General features: G+C 42.8%; 1 protein-coding gene across 1 annotated transcript; it reads left to right on the forward strand.

Moving 5' to 3' along the window:
* Positions 1 to 10485: 10485 nt before the first annotated feature.
* Positions 10486 to 18704, forward strand: LOC310795313 (uncharacterized protein; the record flags this gene model as incomplete). The annotated part of the gene is made up of 4 exons (XM_083657363.1): positions 10486 to 10583; positions 10738 to 11250; positions 14406 to 14910; positions 18636 to 18704. The coding sequence occupies exons 2-4, from the start codon at positions 10754 to 10756 to the stop codon at positions 18702 to 18704; spliced, it is 1071 nt and encodes a 356-aa protein (XP_083513489.1). The 5' UTR covers positions 10486 to 10583; positions 10738 to 10753.
* Between the last annotated feature and the right edge of the window lies 1 nt (position 18705).

The raw sequence follows: 18705 nt of genomic DNA on the forward strand, positions 1-18705 counted from the left end.
GTGTGTGTGTGTGTGTGTGTGTGTGGGGCCGGCCCCCCGCATTGGCCACCCCACTTTACGCCCCTGGCCACGTGGGCGTGGGCATGGTGGCTGCTGTGATCCCATCCCAAGATGGCCTCTAGTTTGACATCAGGCTATATTTCATCCAATAACTTGTCAGATAAAGCAGACTTTCTATCATTATTTACACCAGTGATCCAGTGAGAGCTGCACTGGCAGGACAAAGTCAACAGTATATTTATAATAGTGCAACACAACATTGCACTATTTTTTTTAATCAAATGCTTCAATACAGTCAGAACAAATACATCAAAAACAATTCAGCCACAAAGTCCTGAATAAATTATTCAGGACTTGAATCTGTTGATGAGCTGCACTGATGGTGGTGTATTGTTATGGAATTTATTGAGTTGCCTCCTATCTGAAGGCTCTGAGTATACAGAGAAGTGTTGAACGCTTTTAGTGCTGAAGCAGGAAGTAGGCGGTCACTTTGCCCCTCTATCATCATATTGATAGTATTGTATTGAAAATGGGAAGAGGCATAGCCATGGTCAGAAAGTGTTCCACCTACTTGACATCCTTAGTTATGGGTCAAGTCGTTCAATCCTTGGTTTTTTGTCACCTTCATTACTGTCCTATCATATGGTCAGCAGCAACAAAGTCAGACCTGAACAAACTGCAACTTGTTCAGAACAGAGCTGCTAGACTGGTACTAAATTGTTCAACACGCACCAATATTTCATATATGCATTCGCACCTATCCTGGTTACCTGTTGGAAAAAACTGATCTGCAGTCTATTAATGTTCTTCAGGATATGGAATAGATCCATATCATCCTGGAATTCTTTGCCATCTCACATTCATCTCTCACAAAGTAAGCTATCATTCAAGATAGCTTTAAAGAAACACCTCTTGCAGCTGACCACATGACAGGTTTTTAATACTATGTTGAATATGATGAATTTATTGTATATGACCGGAGTTACCATCATCTTAACTCTATGATGTATTTATTTATATTGTAATAGGTTTGGTAATTATGTATTTTTCATGTTTTTATATTGTATGCTTTAACATGGACCCCAGGAAGACTAGCTGTTGCCCCGGCATCAGCTGACCACATGACAGGTTTTTAATACTATGTTGAATATGATGTATTTATTGTATATGACCGGAGTTACCATCATCTTAACTCTATGATGTACTTATTTATATTGTAATAGGTTTGGTAATTATGTATTTTTCATGTTTTTATATTGTATGCTTTTACATGGACCCCAGGAAGACTAGCTGTTGCCCCGGCATCAGCTAATGGGGATCCATTCAATAAACAATAAACAATATCACCGAAAGTTAGTGTAGCGGGCTAGTATGTTGGTTTGTGGGCGTTCTGTGCATGCTGTTGTGTTCATGTGTTTTAGGAAGGTCTGGAGTCAAGTCAATGCAGTAACCAGTCATAGATGACACCTCAGTCAAGCAACAACCAATGAGGGTACACAGCTTGGATAGCTCAATCACGGATTGGCCGAGACCGGCCCAAGTGGGAGGGGAGAGGGGGGAAAGCGGGAACTAGAGGGGTTTTTCGAAATGCTGGAGGAGGACGGAGGGAGAATTTGTGTTGTGACAGGAGAAGGGTTTTTCTCTGGGTTTGTTTAGCGTAGATTGTGGCTGACAGCAATATCCTGTAACTGTTCGGTTCTATCGGTTCTATCATTAAAGAGCTTTATTGAGAAGAGTGCCTCAGTGTAATCCTAAAAAAAAAAAAAACGATTTCAGACGGCAGCCCGTCTTTATTGTCACACAACACACTACAACACATGCACGGAGGGCCACAACACACACATGCTGATGGTGGCCGGTGAAATTTGTCCTCTGCATTTAACCCATCCTGGCTTTGTCCTTTCCTCCTGGGGCAGGCCAGGAGCAGTGGTCGCTTTCTCGTACAGCGCCCGGGGACCGACTTCGGATGTTGTCGTCACTGGTCGGATGACGATGACGATCTGTATCTGAACTGTATAACCAGCGGTGCCTCAGGAGGTCCCTGAAGATCATCAAAGACACAAACCATCCCCACAACAGCCTGTTCTCCCGGCTACCCTCAGGGAGGAGATACAGGGTTCCAAAAACACGCACAAATCGCTTGAGGAACAGTTTCTTCCCGCAGGCCACGAGACTCCTAAATATGCACAAATAGTGCAGTAGTCGTACCGCAGTACCGTACTGCAGCTGCTACTATTACGGATGCCTAACGTTTAATTGTAAATTTAAGTGTATGTTTAATAAGGTGCCTAACGTTTAATTGTAAATTTAAGTGTATGTTTAATAAGGTACATGCTATTTGCACATGTATGTATAAAACGTCGAATTTGGAATGTCTGAACACGTCTAACGTATGCACATGACATGTGCACCTATGTGCAATGAATATGCCACTGTCGTATAAGCCACCGACTTGTCTTATTGCTTATAAGATGCCTATTTCTTATTGCCTTATTGCTGTCTTATTGCTTATTGATGCCTATTTCTTATTGCCTATTACTTATTGCTGTTGCCTATTTGTACTATGTCGTAAACGGAGTCCACTGCACAAGAATTTCACACGTGGTACTTGTACCATGGAGTGACAATAAAAATCTTGAATCTTGAATCTGATCTTCTGCATGTTTTTAGTGGGGGGGGTTATATACGGAGGAACCCCCCTGGGGGAGCACGGAGAGCAGAGATGGGCGAAAATACATCATAAAGTATTTTGATACAAATTACAAATACTTGCTCAAAAAATGTATCACAATACAAATACAAAATACCTGTCTGAAAATGTATTTGAGATACAAATACGTATTTTGTATTTTGAAAATACATGAAAATACATTTTATAAAAACTTATAAAGAGCTGCAACGATTAGTCAATTCATAGATGAATTGCCAAATATTAAATTAATTGCCTATTTTGATGATCTATTAATCATTTAGAGACATTTCTTTAAGGAAAATGTCCTAATTCTCTGATTTCAGCTATTCAAAAGTGAAATTTTCTGGTTTCCTTAGACAGTAAATCCTCTCTTTAGTCCTCTGTCACAGTATGTGTACTCCCTAACACACTGCAGTTCTTCCATTTTAGTTTTAGTTGTTTTTCAGTAGAACTAATTTCTCCTTCAGCTCAGCTGTTAATCACCTTCTGTGAGGGCTTTTGACTTAAAGGCAGCATTTCTGCATGTTAACCTCAAGTTTTGGAACTTTGACTATGTTTAGCCATAGATATCTGACATCATAACACAATGTATAAATAACTGAAATAGGTAAAAGGCATAGTAGGTCCCCTTTAAACAACTTCACATTCACCACCATGTCAGTAACTTGTCGTCACAGTATTTATTTAACGTGCAAACATATTTATACAACTAGAAAAGGTTACATTTCAGGAATTGAATGCCCTGATGCACATCCTGTCTAAGGTTGTGAAATTGTGAATCGGTGAGAGGAACGATGAGAAACTGCATCTCAAACAAAAAAGGCCTTCCATGAAATTAGACTCTTGTTCAAATCCTTACATCCTTAAAATGACTTCCCCTCCTTCTGCTTCATAAACAAAATCCAAAACAACCTGGCTATCTAGAACATAATTACTAAAGAACAATCACTCACTGAATACAACTTTCCACTATCAGCAGTGGTAACACCATTCTAGTGTCAAAATCTGCACAGCCATCATTATGCACAGTGAAGCTCAGACATCCTTGTAGCAACAGAAAGACATTTTTGATTTTCATTAGGGTACTTTGGTGTTCAGTTATAGTTTTTCAGTATAACTAATTTCTCCATCTATTCAAATCAGGTTTATGACAGTTAGTTGTTTTTCAGTACAACTATTTTCTCCTATTCAAATCAGGTTTCAGTTTAGTTCAGTTAGGTTTTTTTTCAGTACAACTTATTTCTCAATCTATTCATATCAGGTTTTAGTATAGTTCAGTTAGTTGTTTTTTTTCTCCCAGTACAACTTATTTCTTCAGCTATTCACATCAGGTTTCAGTTTAGTTCAGTTAGTTAGTTTTGCAGTACAACTTATTTCTCTATCTATTCTGAATCATATCAGCTTTCAGTTTAGTTCAGTTAGTTGTTTTTCAGTACAACTTATTTCTCTATCTATTCTGAATCATATCAGCTTTCAGTTTAGTTCAGTTAGTTGTTTTTTCAACTTATTTCTCATATTCATATCAGGTTTCAGTTTAGTTCACTTAGTTGTTTTTAGTACAACTAATTTCTCCTATTCAAATCAGGTTTCAGTTCAGTCCAGTTAGTTGTTTTTTAGTACAAGTAATTTCTCTGTTTATTCATATCAGGTTTCAGTTTAGTTCACTTAGTTGTTTTTAGTACAACTAATTTCTCCATCTTTTCACATCAGGTTTCAGTTCAGTTAGTTGTTTTTCAATACACCTTATTTCTCCATCTTTTCATATCAGGTTTCAGTTCAGTTTAGTTCAGTTAGTTGTTTTTAGTACAACTAATTTCTCCTATTCAAATCAGGTTTCAGTTCAGTCCAGTTAGTTGTTTTTTAGTACAAGTAATTTCTCTGTTTATTCATATCAGGTTTCAGTTTAGTTCACTTAGTTGTTTTTAGTACAACTAATTTCTCCATCTTTTCACATCAGGTTTCAGTTCAGTTAGTTGTTTTTCAATACACCTTATTCCTCCATCTTTTCATATCAGGTTTCAGTTCAGTTTAGTTCACTTAGTTGTTTTTAGTAGCCTACAACTAATTTCTCCTATTCAAATCAGGTTTCAGTTCAGTCCAGTTAGTTGTTTTTTAGTACAAGTAATTTCTCTGTTTATTCATATCAGGTTTCAGTTTAGTTCACTTAGTTGTTTTTAGTACAACTAATTTCTCCATCTTTAGTTTAAACCTGTGTCAATGTTTACATGTGTCAATTTGAGAATAAAAAGAAAAATGTATTTTATGTATTTGAAATACACAAAATACAAGATCTGAAAGTATCTTGATACAAATTACATCTCATTTTTCTCTGCCCAGCCAAATACAAATTACAAAATACAAAAAAGTAGTTGAAATACTGCCCATCTCTGACGGGGAGAACATGCAAACTCCACAAAGACCTGGGCAGTGGGCACTGAGGATATGGGGGGGAACACAACCACAGCGCCCACAGTGTGCCAGGCGAGAATCGAACTCAGGACCTTCTGACTGCGAGGTGACAGCTCTACCACTGAGCCACCGTGCCCCCGGGCACATCCTGACACGTTACATTATATTAAGTGAAACGAAACTGAAAGACAGAGACCGACACAGCTGTTGTTGAATTCCTCGCTCCGACCTGAAGCTGTATATCAGACAGAGTGAATTCACACTCATACGTGCAGCCTCCTGCCCCCATTCTGAGACCAAATCTGGCTTTAGAACGAGGTAAGTTACACATCTTTTACCCCACAAAACTACTGTAGAAGTAGATTATATTACGAGTTATACTGTACTGTCGCTGACTTCTTCAGAATTCAGACTTTTTCATCTGGCCCTGATGCCCTTCTGTAGGAATCAACTGCCAAATATGCTGTGATCTTGTTTTAACTTTGCCTGATGGTGGGTCTAATGGAATCTTGTCAAGTCATATTGTACTAAACCAGGGGTGTCCAAACTTTTTGCAATGGGGGCCGAATTATAGATCATGTGAAATTACAGGGGGCCGGCCAGCTGTGCTTGTACAAACTGTATGATAGTGCTGTCATCGTTAGGTGAACGGAAAAAATGCAAATTGAACTTACTAGATTAACTAATACTGTGTGGAGGGCCACATATAGTATATTTTGAGAGACAAAAAAAAAAATATGCCGAATTTTGTTACTCTGTCATGACATTCTGGAAAATAAATTGGTTATCTTTACCAGCTGGTATTGTTTGTTTTCACCTTGTGTGTGTGTGTGTGTGTGTGTGTGTGTGTGTGTGTGTGTGTGTGAACGGCCCCCCACATTGGTCCCCCCACTTTACGCCACAGCAGCCACCATGGCCACGCCTTAAACCAAATGTGGCCGTGGCCAGGGGCGTAAAGTGGGGTGGCCAATGTGGGGGGCCGGCCCCACACACACACACACACACACACACACACACACACACACACACACACACACACACACACTCTATCTCTCTCTATCACACACACACACACACCCTCTCTCTCTCTCTTTTACACACACACCCTCCCTCTCAACTCAGCAAATGTGGAGCACAATGACAAATTTGCATAATATTGATGTTTGCCCATGTTTGCCACTAATTGCCAACCATACTGTAACTTGTGCATTTGATGATATAAAGATCTAAAACAGGTAAACATCTAAGAAGAAGAATTGGCATTGCAACCTCAGCCGTGACAAGACTGGCCAGCAGTATCTGGAGAAGCAATAGGGTACCATCAGCTTCTCAGACACCGAACGTAGGATGCAGGCATTTGAGAACAAGTTCTACAGTATAGAAGGATGTTCTGCATCTTGTCTGTACAAGGAGCCATGCTGGAGAACATGCAGGAAGCACTACTCATGAGCGTTAGGCACTGCAGACTTCTCTGGTAACTGGACACATCTCACGACACACCTCCCTGTCAAAGACCATCCTACAGGGGGCAGTAGAAGGCAAATGACAGAGAGGCAGACAGAGAAAATCCTGGCTCGACAACATCAAGGAACGGACTGGCTGGAGCTTCTCAACCCTAACACACACACAGATCCCTGACTGTCCAAGCATCCATCAGGACACCTCTATGGCCCCCAAGGTCACGAGTGATGGAGTGCAACATCTAACAATATCACATAACACATCGATGCCAGGTATTGGCAAAAACAGTTACTGTGTGACTCTGCTGTACTGTTCATTAGCATAAGAGAAATTTAGAACCAACTAAACCTGTTCAGAATTCCCAAAGTTGTTGAAATCCAATTCTGAGGACTGAGGAAAAAGGTAATAAATCGCAATATATCGCAATACTCAATATCGCAATACTATCGTATGAAGTATCGTTATAATATCGTATCGTGGGGCATTCCCACCCCTAGTAGATAGGGTAAGAAAAATAGAGCTAGGCCAGTGGTCCTCTTGTTCCCAGTACAACTTTCAGGTGTGTACAGGTGTGTGGACCCAAATGCAGAACAGAGAGGCAGCAGGCAAGGTTTCAGGAGCAACAAAGGTTTTTTACTAGAAACTTTAAATACAAAATAACATAATGCTATTAGCTCAAGGCTAGGCTAACTCCAAACAAGGCTGGAAACACTGGGAACTTACAGTAGACAACAAGAGACATACCAGGGACCGAGCCTTTGAGGCGGTCGCCCCAAAGCTCTGGAATGAGCTCCACCAGGACTTAAAAGCCTCTGCTTATGTGGAGATCTTCAAGGGGCAGCTGAAGACCCACCTTTTCAGACAGAAGTTTGGACTTTTTGTAGATTGAACTGTTGATTTCTGTACTTTTCTGTACTAACTTTTAGTCTGCATGCTGTGTATTATCTGTATGTCCCTTTTGCTGTATTTTATATTTTGTTGTATTTTATATTTTGACTTTAAACCATTGTGAAGCACTCTGTGCACCCGTGCTGAGAAGGGTGCTATAGAAATAAAGTTTTACTTACTTACTTACTTTACCATACCAACGAGCAGGCCCGTAGCCAGGGTTTGAGAAATACAGAGGTCCTTTTAGCGCAGTGTGGGAAAATTTTGTCCATTTTAAATTAATATGCTTCAATCTGGTGCACTTTGAGAGCACAATTAAGAGGCTAGATCTATAAAGAACTACAGACATCATGTTAGATTAATATCCTCTTTACTGTGCTGTTGCTTTACAATGATACAAAAAATAAATGTCTCCAGTCTCCCCATATAATTTAATTTATATTTTGCATACAGGTCACATGTCAGAATACTGCTCAATTAAATACAATGGCCCATCTACACAAACATCACTTACAGGGGAGTTACTTATCCATTCACTTCAATAGAACTGTCTCCAAAGTCTAGCCCCAATCTAGCCCCAATGCAAAATTTGAACGTTGTGGTGAGTTATGTCTCTTCCTCCTATAGCACACAGAGAGTAAGCAAATTGTTACATTTCATATATCATGTTATTTATGAGGGCTTTAAAATATCAATGACAGATGAATAGATCTGGGGGCCGGGGCTATTTAAAATAAATAAATAATAATAATAATAAATTGTGTGAAAATACTGAGATCATGACCTCGGTGTCCTCAATGGTAGCCACGGGCCTGCCAACGAGAGGGTAGACAATGACTCAACAAGGACTACACACAGACTGAGACAATAGAGAGCCGCAGGGATGACGTGTTTTTGTAGTCGGAACGCGGTAGTCCCGGGCTTCATGGTTCTTTACTGTTTCTGCCTATGGGATTTTTGAATGGGTTTTTGGCGCGATGCCTCAAATAAGGTCTCTGGGCAACGCAAGCTTAATCAAACGCGAACCAATTTTCAGCGGGATAATCTTCTTCACACATGAGGACCACTTTCATGAGTTTTGAAGCGTATACCAGCCCTAGAAGTAAAAAGCTCTTGCTAACTAATCCAGAACTACACACCGTGTCGCATAGGCTTCCACATCACGTCACCACTCAACCTGGAGTGTTGTTGATGTGTGCGCTGCTTTGCACTGATTACCCTGGGCTGAACCAGGTGAGGGAAAGAGAATTTCCGTGTTCGTCCTTTGAAGTGATGACGTTATTGACGTATATCCCTGTCGACTCAACAGTGTAGTCTCATTTAGCTGTTTGCTAGCTAGCCGCCCTTTTAACGACACGTAAAAGCTTAAAAACTCATAAAAGTGGTCCTCATGTGTGAAGATTATCCTGCTGAACACTGGTTCGCGTTTGAATAAGCTTGTGTTAACCACAGATCTTATTTGAAGAATCGCGCCAAAAACCCATTCAAAAATCCCATAGGCGAAAACAGTGAAGAACCGGGAGTGTTAGCATCGATGTTTTCTGGACTCATTCCTGCGTCTCTCTATATATAGACACAGGTAACTAATGAAACATGAGGGACAGCTGGGAAGGCAGGAACATGGAGGGCAAATCGGGAGAGCTGATTGGTGGGGAAAACTCAGGTAGGCTATTGATAGTGTCCTCTAGAGAGAGAGTGGCATCAGTGGAGGACCAAAATGCGAGACTCATTAGCCAATGAACAGCCAGGAATGGGTCTCGTGCTACTTTTGCACGCTAAAATAAAGCTGATCATGTACAATTTGATTCAAGGGGGGGAAAACCCTTTCAGAGTACAACACAAACTGTCTATTTTGCTGCAACTCGACAGTGCTGCTTAAACGAGGACCTTACTTCCTGGAACTCTGGAGAGTAAAAAAAACTGGTCCATTGGAGTGAATGGAGATGTCGCGACTCTTCTATCTATATGGCTCTGGGTATTAGGTGCAGACTAACGAGGACACATAGGCAACAGGTGGGAGGAAAAGACAAATAACACACAAGGAATAAACATAAGAACAAAGGCCTTTCTCTACAGTCTGACTAATAGTAGTCACAGTACAGTCAAACAACAACTGTTTCAGATCAAAAAGGAACAATGGATGGAGGAGATTTGGAAGAAACCAAAGCTCAGAAATTATGTCCAAATTAAAGAAGATTATTTTACTGAACCATATATAATGTCAAATCTAAAAAGAGGACAGAGGTCCCTATGTTCTCAGTTAAGAACTGGTACCCTACCACTGGCAATTGAGGTAGGTAGATATACATGTATTCCTGAAGAGTTGCGTTTGCGTGTTTTTTGTGATCTTGTTGTTGTGGAGGATGAATTTCATTTTGTGTTTCTTTGTCCCATATACAATGATTTGAGAAATCTTTTATTTGAGAAAATCCAGTTGAAGAATCACGATCTGTTTTGGCTGTCAGAAGGTCATATGTTGAGTTGGCTTTTTGATAAGGACATTTTTGTTTTAGCCAGATTTATAGAAAATGCTTGGCGACTAAGACAGGGAACATTGTACCCAGTATAATTGTTTCTGGAAAGTGAATGTCTCAGTGAAATGCCCTTTCTTTTCTTTTCTTGATTCTGTACAAAGGTATATTATGATTTGTTGTGTGGCCATCTTGGCTATTGTAAATATGATATAGTGTCTTGTACGCCCATATGGGCTGGGCACCCAGGTGCATGACACTTAAATAAAAATATCAATCAATCAATCAATCAATCACAGTATGACAGTATGATCTATCCCAGCTCCTAAGGAATTATACACATATGGAGTTACAGACAGGATGATAACAGAGGTGTTACAACAACAGGTAGGACCGGACTTTGGACATACACCTGCAGTAAAATGATAACCGGAACATCACACACACTCCTTATATGGAGAAGGTTATATCCTGTCTGACTATAACTGAAAGTTTTAAGAGTGTAAGAAGTGAAACGAAACTAAAAGACCTGCACACCTGATGAATTCCTCGCTCGGACCTGAAGCTGTAGGCTATATAAGGCAGGCAGAGTGAATTCACACTCATACAGTACGTGCAGCCTCCTGCTCCCATTCTGAGACCAAATCCAGCTTTAGAACGAGGTAAGTTACACGTCTTTTACCCCACAAAACTACTGTAGCTGTAGATGATATTATGAGTTATACTATTATTATACGCTGACTTCTTCAGAATTCTGATTCTAATGGAATCTTGTCAAGCCATATTGTATATTACTAAACCTTTTCTTTTCTACAGTGACGTTGATACCAGCATGAGCCAAGGCAGATACCAATGGGCTGAAGAAGACTTTGATCCACCGGGTGCAACCCGACTGATAGGTGTTTCAGCGCCAACATCTGGTAATGTCTACATCATGTACCACGGCACCTCCAAGCAGAGCGCTGCGCTCATCCAGCGCTCCGGGTTCAAACGGTCTGCGGACGGGATGCTTGGCCCTGGCGTGTACCTCAGCAGAGACCTGAAAAAAGCCAGCCGCTATCCCCTTGACCTTGATGAGTCTGAGCGGGTCGTCGTTAAGGTCAGGGTCAAGGTGGGGAAAGTAATCGCCATCAATTATCAAGGCCATCCACGTCAGAAGACCTGGCATGACGCTGGATATGATACCGCTTGGGTGCCGCCCGACTGTGGTATGGTGAAGAGCCGTCTGGAGGAGGATTGTGTCTGGGATCCCAACCGGATCACCGTCGTGCGTCTCATCTCACCAAGCCCACTCCCATACGCCTCAGGCGGCTATGCATCTGGATACATGTGAGCTCTTGAGATGTGGAGAGAAGTAACAAGAATGTATTTTGAAATCTTCAAATGTATTTTTATATAATTGGGTAAAAAAAATGTATGCCGAATTTTGTTACTCTGTCATGACATTCTGGAAAATAAATTGGTTATCTTTACCAGCTGGTATTGTTTGTTTTCACCTTGTGAGTGGTGTGTGTGTGTGTGTGTGTGTGTGTGTGTGTGTGTGTGTGTGTGTGTGTGTGTGTGTGTGTGTGTGTGTGTGTGTGTGTGTGGGGCCGGCCCCCCGCATTGGCCACCCCACTTTACGCCCCTGGCCACGCCCACATTTGGTTTAAGGCGTGGGCATGGTGGCTGCTGTGATCCCATCCCAAGATGGCCTCTAGTTTGACATCAGGCTATATTTTATCCAATAACTTGTCAGATAAAGCAGACTTTCTATCATTATTTACACCAGTGATCCAGTGAGAGCTGCACTGGCAGGACAAAGTCAAGAGGAGAGCCACTTTTACCGCAGAACAACTGAATTCTGTGTTTTACTGTTTGCACTATTTTAATCATCCGCGAGTGTCTAATAATGTGATGAATGAATGAATAAACAACTAATAAGATATAACAGTATAATAGTGCAACACAACATTGCACTATTTTTGTCAAAGACCATCCTACAGGGGGCAGTAGAAGGCAAATGACAGACAGATAAAATCCTGGCTCGACAACATCAAGGAATGGACTGGCTGGAGCTTCTCAACCCTAACACACACACAGATCCCTGACTGTCCAAGCATCCATCAGGACACCTCTATGGCCCCCAAGGTCACGAGTGCAACATCTAACAATATCACATAACACATCTATGCCAGGTATTGGCTAAAACAGTTACTGTGTGACTCTTTTGTAAATACTGTTCATTAGCATAAGAGAGATTTAATAATAATAATCATAATAATCATAATAATTGATTGGATTTATATAGCGCCTTTCTAGACACTCAAAGTGCTTCACATATCAGGGAGGGAGGGGGAGGGAACTCAACTCATCCACCACCGATGTGTAGCACCCACCTGGGTGATGCACGGCAGCCAGTTTGTGCCAGAACGCTCACCACACATCAGCCTATCATGCTGGAGAGTTGAGGACTGAATGTGCCAATTAAGTAACGAGGGATGATTAGGTGGCCATGATTGAAGGAAGGCCTGTGTGTGAATTGAGCCAGGGCACCGGGGTTACACCCCTCAGGGCACCGGGGTTACACCCCTCAGGGCACCGGGGTTACACCCCCCAGGGCACCGGGGTTACACCCCTCAGGGCACCGGGGTTACACCCCCCAGGGCACCGGGGTTACACCCCCCAGGGCACCGGGGTTACACCCCTCAGGGCACCGGGGTTACACCCCTACTCTTGTGAAGAGTGCCAATGGGATCTTTAATGACCACAGAGAGTCAGGACCTCGGTTTAACATCTCATCTGAAGGACGGTGCTGCACTCACAGGACAGAGTCCCTGTCTCTGCCCTGGGGCATTGGGGATATTATTCATCAGATCAGATTATTCATCAGACCATTTGGACCAGAGGGGAAGAGCACCTCCTACTGGTCCTCCAACACCACTTCCAGCACCAGTCTCCCATCCAAGGAGTATCCTAGGCCAGGCCTGCTTAGCATCCCAAGGACCAACCAAACTTGTTCAGAATTCCCCAAGTTGTTGAAATCCAATTGTGTTACAGTCGACTGAGGACTTTTTCAGCACAACACAAAATGTGGCAAAATTGTCACAAATGTGGGAGAGGAGGCTGGACCCAAACCAAGACAAGAAAAAGGGCTTTAATAGGGGGGCAAAAGTACAAAACAAGGCAGAAATCCAGGAAGGCAAACTAAAACTGGTCGCCAGGAAATAGGCAAGACACAAAAAAATAAAAATCTAAAATCTAAAATAAACAGAACAGAACAAAACTGCAGGCTATCCAAACTAAAAGCAAAAAACACAAACAGGCTGGCAGGCAAACGCAAATCAGAACCAAATCTGTGTCGAACAAGACTGAGAGATATGCAAAGAACACATAGCAGGGAATATACAGGTAGACGTGACAAACCTGAATAACCAACTGGCAAAGACAAACTGAAAAGAAACTAGAAGTGCACAGACCTCCGTCAAAGGCAATATTCCAGTCTGCTATGATATGCACATTTTGTGAGTCGGATCAGAACCCTGACCCTGACCCACCCGCACCCGCCAAGCAACTGGACGACGACGACTCTACGACCTAGCTGCGGTCCCTTTTCCACACCCCATCCCACCACCCACATCCCCATAGCCACTCCCCCTACCCACCCGTAGAATCCCAGCTCTCTACGACAGGGGTGTCAAACATACGGCCCGGGGGCCAGAACCGGCCGGCCAAAGGGTCCAATCCAGCCAACAGGATGACTTTGCAAAGTGTAAAAATTGCACTGAGCAGTTTTCAATTCAATGTGATGCATTTATGAAGGCTAAGAGGTGCCAGGTTTCAGGAGCAAGTTAAATATTAAATAGCCTATTCATGTTTTCTGTGTTCATCACTATTCACATGTGTACATCAACTATTTTCATTACCCTTGACTATACAGAATTGCACAGTTCAGTTATAAGTTCAATGGTGGACTGATAGCATAGGTAGACCTACTATAAGTGAGGGTGGTCAACCACACCTCATATTTTGTGGGCAATGTATCGTATTGTATCATATCGAATGCCAAGTATATTTTATATTGACTATAACTGAAAGTTTTAAGAGTCTAAGAAGTTAAACGAAACTGAAAGACCTGCACACCTGTTGAATTCCTCGCTCCGACCTGAAGCTGTAGGCTATATAAGGCAGGCAGAGTGAATTCACACTCATACAGTACGTGCAGCCTCCTCCTGCCCTCCATTCTGAGACCAAATCCAGCTTCAGAACTAGTTAAGTTACGCGTCTTTTACCCCACAAAACTACTGTAGAAGTAGATGATATTACGAGTTATACTATTATTATACGCTGACTTCTTCAGAATTCAGACTTTTTTATCTGGCCCTGATCCTCTTCTGTAGGAATCCACTGTCAAATAGGCTGTGGTCTTGTTTCAACTTTGCCTGATGGTGGATCTAATGGAGTCTTGTCAAGGCATATGGTACTAAACCTTTTCTTTTCTACAGTGACGTTGATACCAGCATGAGCCGAGGCAGATACCAATGGGCTGAAGAAGACTTTGATCCGCCCGGTGCAACCCACCTGCAAGGTCTTTCAGTGCCAACATCTGATCAAGTCTACATCATGTACCACGGCACCTCCAAGCAGAACGCTGCACTCATCCAGCGCTCCGGCTTCAAACGGTCTGTGGACGGGATGCTTGGCCCTGGCGTGAACCTCAGCAGAGACCTGGACAAAGCCAGCCGCTATCCCCTTGAGCTTGCTGAGTCCGAGCGGGTCGTCATTAAGGTGAAGGTCAATGTGGGGAAAGTAATCGCCATCAATGAACAGAACCATCCACGTCAGACGACCTGGCATGACGCTAGATATGGCGAGGTGTTCGATACCGCCTGGGTGCCGCCCAACTGTGGTATGGTGCAGAGCGGTCTGGAGGAGAATTGTGTCTGGGATCCCGCCCGGATCACCGTCCTGAGTCTCATCTCACCACCTGCAGGGGGCTTTGCGCCCTCAGTTCAATTTTCTGCCCTCTCACTTAAAAAAAAAAAAAAAAAAAAAAAAAAAAAGTTAATCTATAAAGGCCAGTTAGGCAATGTTTGTACCTGACATGTTTCGGTTGCTGTTTCTGCAGTCTTCATCAAATTTGATCAGTTTAAGTTAATGTAGGCTTCCCCCTATAAACCTAGCTCTGTTGTTTCAGAATTGGCAGGGAAGCGTTATTTGCTGTGCTTTGGTTGTCACAAGGTGTCAGAGATGTAGCTATTTATTAACCTCACTGCATGTTGTAGTGATCATGACGTGATTAAAACACACACACAGAGAGAGAGAGAGAGAGAGAGAGAGAGAGAGAGAGAGAGAGAGAGAGAGAGAGAGAATCAGCTGCACCCAAGCACACAGCATGCCATGAGCAGAAAGACGGGGACAACACATCTGATCACTTTATTTCTTTAATTTAATTAACCTGGCACTGATTGGCTATTATTTTGTTTAGTTTTTGTTGATTTTTGCAGCAATTGTTTATTCTATGACTTTTCATAGACATATATGTTCAGAGTGCTCCAGACAGGTCTCGCATTTCACGTTATGCAAAGCTCAGCTGTATTAATGCCTTAATCTGCTGCTGTGAAATAAATGTTTTATTTGATTTTGAATAGTAGTCTTACTTGTGTTGTTATTGCACTTTTCAGAGGTTATTATCGTTAAAAAGTCCAGAAATAGGCATAGTGGGTATATAACCTATGTTTTACGATATAAAAATATCAGCCCCCTCCCCAGTTATAATCGCCCCCTAAGTCATTTCATCCTGGAGCCAGCCCTGGCTATGCATCCGGATACATATGAGCTCTTGAGTTGTGGAGAGAAGTAACAAGAATGTAGTTTAAAATCTTCAAATGTGTTTTTATATAATTGGGTAAAAAAATGGTATGCTGAATTTTGTTACTCTGTGATGACATTCTGGAAAATAAATTGGTTATCTTTACCAGCTGGTATTGTTTGTTTTCACCTTGTGATTGGTGTGTGTATGTAAGTGTGTGTGTGTGTTTGAAATTGGGCGTGATCTGAACAAGGGGGCGGGCCCCCCGCATTGGCCACCCCACTTTACGCCCCTGGCCACGCCCACATTGGTTTACGCCGTGGGCATGGCGGCTGCTGTGATCCCATCCCAAGATGGCCTCTAGTTTGACATCAGGCTATATTTCACCCAATAACTTGTCAGATAAAGCAGACTTTCTATCATTATTTACACCATGGTGTAACGCCCAGTGTAACACCAAGTGTGGCGCCACAGGCCAAAGTCAGGCTTCAACAAAAATATAAATTTTTATGCCTCTGCCGGCGATAGCCAGGCCGGAGGCAGTCTGGATCCGGGTTGTCCGTCCGTACCCGTACGTACGTATGTCCGTCCGGCCGTCCGTCTGATGTTCGTTAATGCGATATCTCAGGAATGCCTTGACGGAATTTCATCAAATTTGCCTGAAACATCGACTTAGACTCAAGGATGATCTGATTAGATTTTGGTGGTCAAAGGTCAAAGGTCAAGGTCACTGTGACCTCTCGAACGCGATTTTCAAGCTTGTTAACGCGATATCTGAGGAATGCCTTGACGGAATTTCATCAAATTTGCCTCAAACATCGACTTGGACTCAAGGATGAACTGATTAGATTTTCGTGGTCAAAGGTCAAGTGACCTCACGAATGCCATTCCCAAGTTTGTTAAAGCAATATCTCAAGAACGGCTTGATGGAATTTCTGCCAATTTGGCTCAAACGTCGACTTGGGCACAAGGATGAACAGATTACATTTTGGTGATCAATGTTCAAGGTCACTGTGACCTCTCCAACGCCATTTTCAAGCTTGTTAACGCCATATCTCAGGAATGCCTTGACGGAATTTCATCAAATTTGCCTCAAACATCAACTTGGCCTTAAGGATGAACTGATTACATTTTGGTAGTCAAACCTCAAGGTCACTGTGACCTCATGAACACCATTCCCAAGTTCGTTAACGCTATATCTCAAGAACGGCTTGATAGAATTAGTTCTGATTTGGCTCAAACATCGACTTGGACGCAAGGATGAACTGATTCCATTTTGGTTATCAAAGGTCAAAGGTCAAGGTCACTGTGACCTCTCGAATGCCATTTTCAAGCTTGTCAACGCGATATCTCAGGAATGTCGCGATGGAATTTCTTCAAATTTGCCTCAAACGTCCACTTGGACTCAAGGATGAACTGATTACATTTTGGTGGTCAAAGTTCAAGGTCACTGTGACCTCACACACCCAATTTCCAAGCTCTGTAATGCAACATCACAGGAGCGCCTTGATGGAATTTCTTCCAATTAGCCTCAAATGGCGATTTGGGCTCAATAATAAATAAATATAAACGGAGTTACAGTGATCAATTTAGGCTTCAATGTCCGCTCTCGGTCGGAGCCTTCCGGCCGAGAGAATAAAAACAATTGTCCGTCTCAACTCTTCCCATAAGCACAGTCTGTTTAAAGAGTCCAGCCCGGCGGGGCAGTCTTGGTGACGGCGGATTGTACTATCAATGGTCTCACCTGAGAACAATCTTTAGACACCCTCCCACCACAGTCCATCCAAAGCCCAACCCATGTAAACCCAGGTAAGTCCATATCCCCAATCTCTACATATATTACAGTCCAACCCATAGGCACTAAGGGTAAGTCAGATTACATATTATAGATTAGTTTAATATAGAACAACAAGCCCTACTGGTGACATAAGTTCCTGCTCAGCCCTTTTCATTGTCTAAACCTCTTCATGATCTTGTTTATTCCTTAACAACAATCATAGTGGCTGCAACAGGAAACGCTACAGGAAATCTCTTATTGCTCTCTCTCTCTCTCTCTCTCTCTCTCTCTCTCTCTCTCTCTCTCTCTCTCTCTCCTATTTTTTTAACCTTTATTTACACAGGTGGAGTCTCACTGATAGCAATGCTCTGGTGGTGGCAATGGTTAAGGGCCTTGCTCAAGGGCACCTCGGTGGTGGTAATGAGGGAGGGGCAAGCGCTGCCCGTTTCACTTTCCCCACCCAGATTTATCCTGCCGGTCCCGGGGATTGAACCGACGACCTTCCGGTCACAAGCTCGCTTCTCTAACCGTTGGGCGACCAGTGCCCCCACATACACACACACACACACACACACACACACACACACACACACACACACACACACACACACACACACACACACAAACACACACACACACACACACACACACACACACACACACACACACACACTCTCTCTCTCTCTCTCTCTCTCTATCTCACACACACACACACACACACACACACACACACACACGCACGCACTCTCTCCCTCTTTCACACACACACACACACACACACACACACACACACACACACACACACACACACACACACACACACACACTTGCACACGTGTAAATCAGGCACACACACACAGTCACACAAAATGGATTTACATAGCTCCAGAGGATTATCTGCAGACATTATTTGAGGAGCAGCAGCTTGTTGCAGTTGAAGGCCGGACTTCACTAAACAAACATTCCAAGGATAGAATCTCCGTGGTCCAGCCTCGGCTTCCTGATGTGACGTCAGTCAGGAGGGAAGAGGGAAGAGGGAGGAGAGGGGGGCCCGCCGGGCCCAGAGCCCCACACTATCTGGAGGGGAGAGAAGAGAACCAGAGCCAGAAACAACCGCCTCCTCACCACCCCCTTCCTTTCCCACAGTCAACAGGAAGAGCGGAGGCCAGGGAGAGAAGCCACACACGCACGTACCCGGAGGCGAGGAAGGACTGAG

This window comes from Poromitra crassiceps, assembly GCF_964638095.1.
Source record: "Poromitra crassiceps genome assembly, chromosome: 21".
NCBI lineage: Eukaryota > Metazoa > Chordata > Actinopteri > Beryciformes > Melamphaidae > Poromitra > Poromitra crassiceps.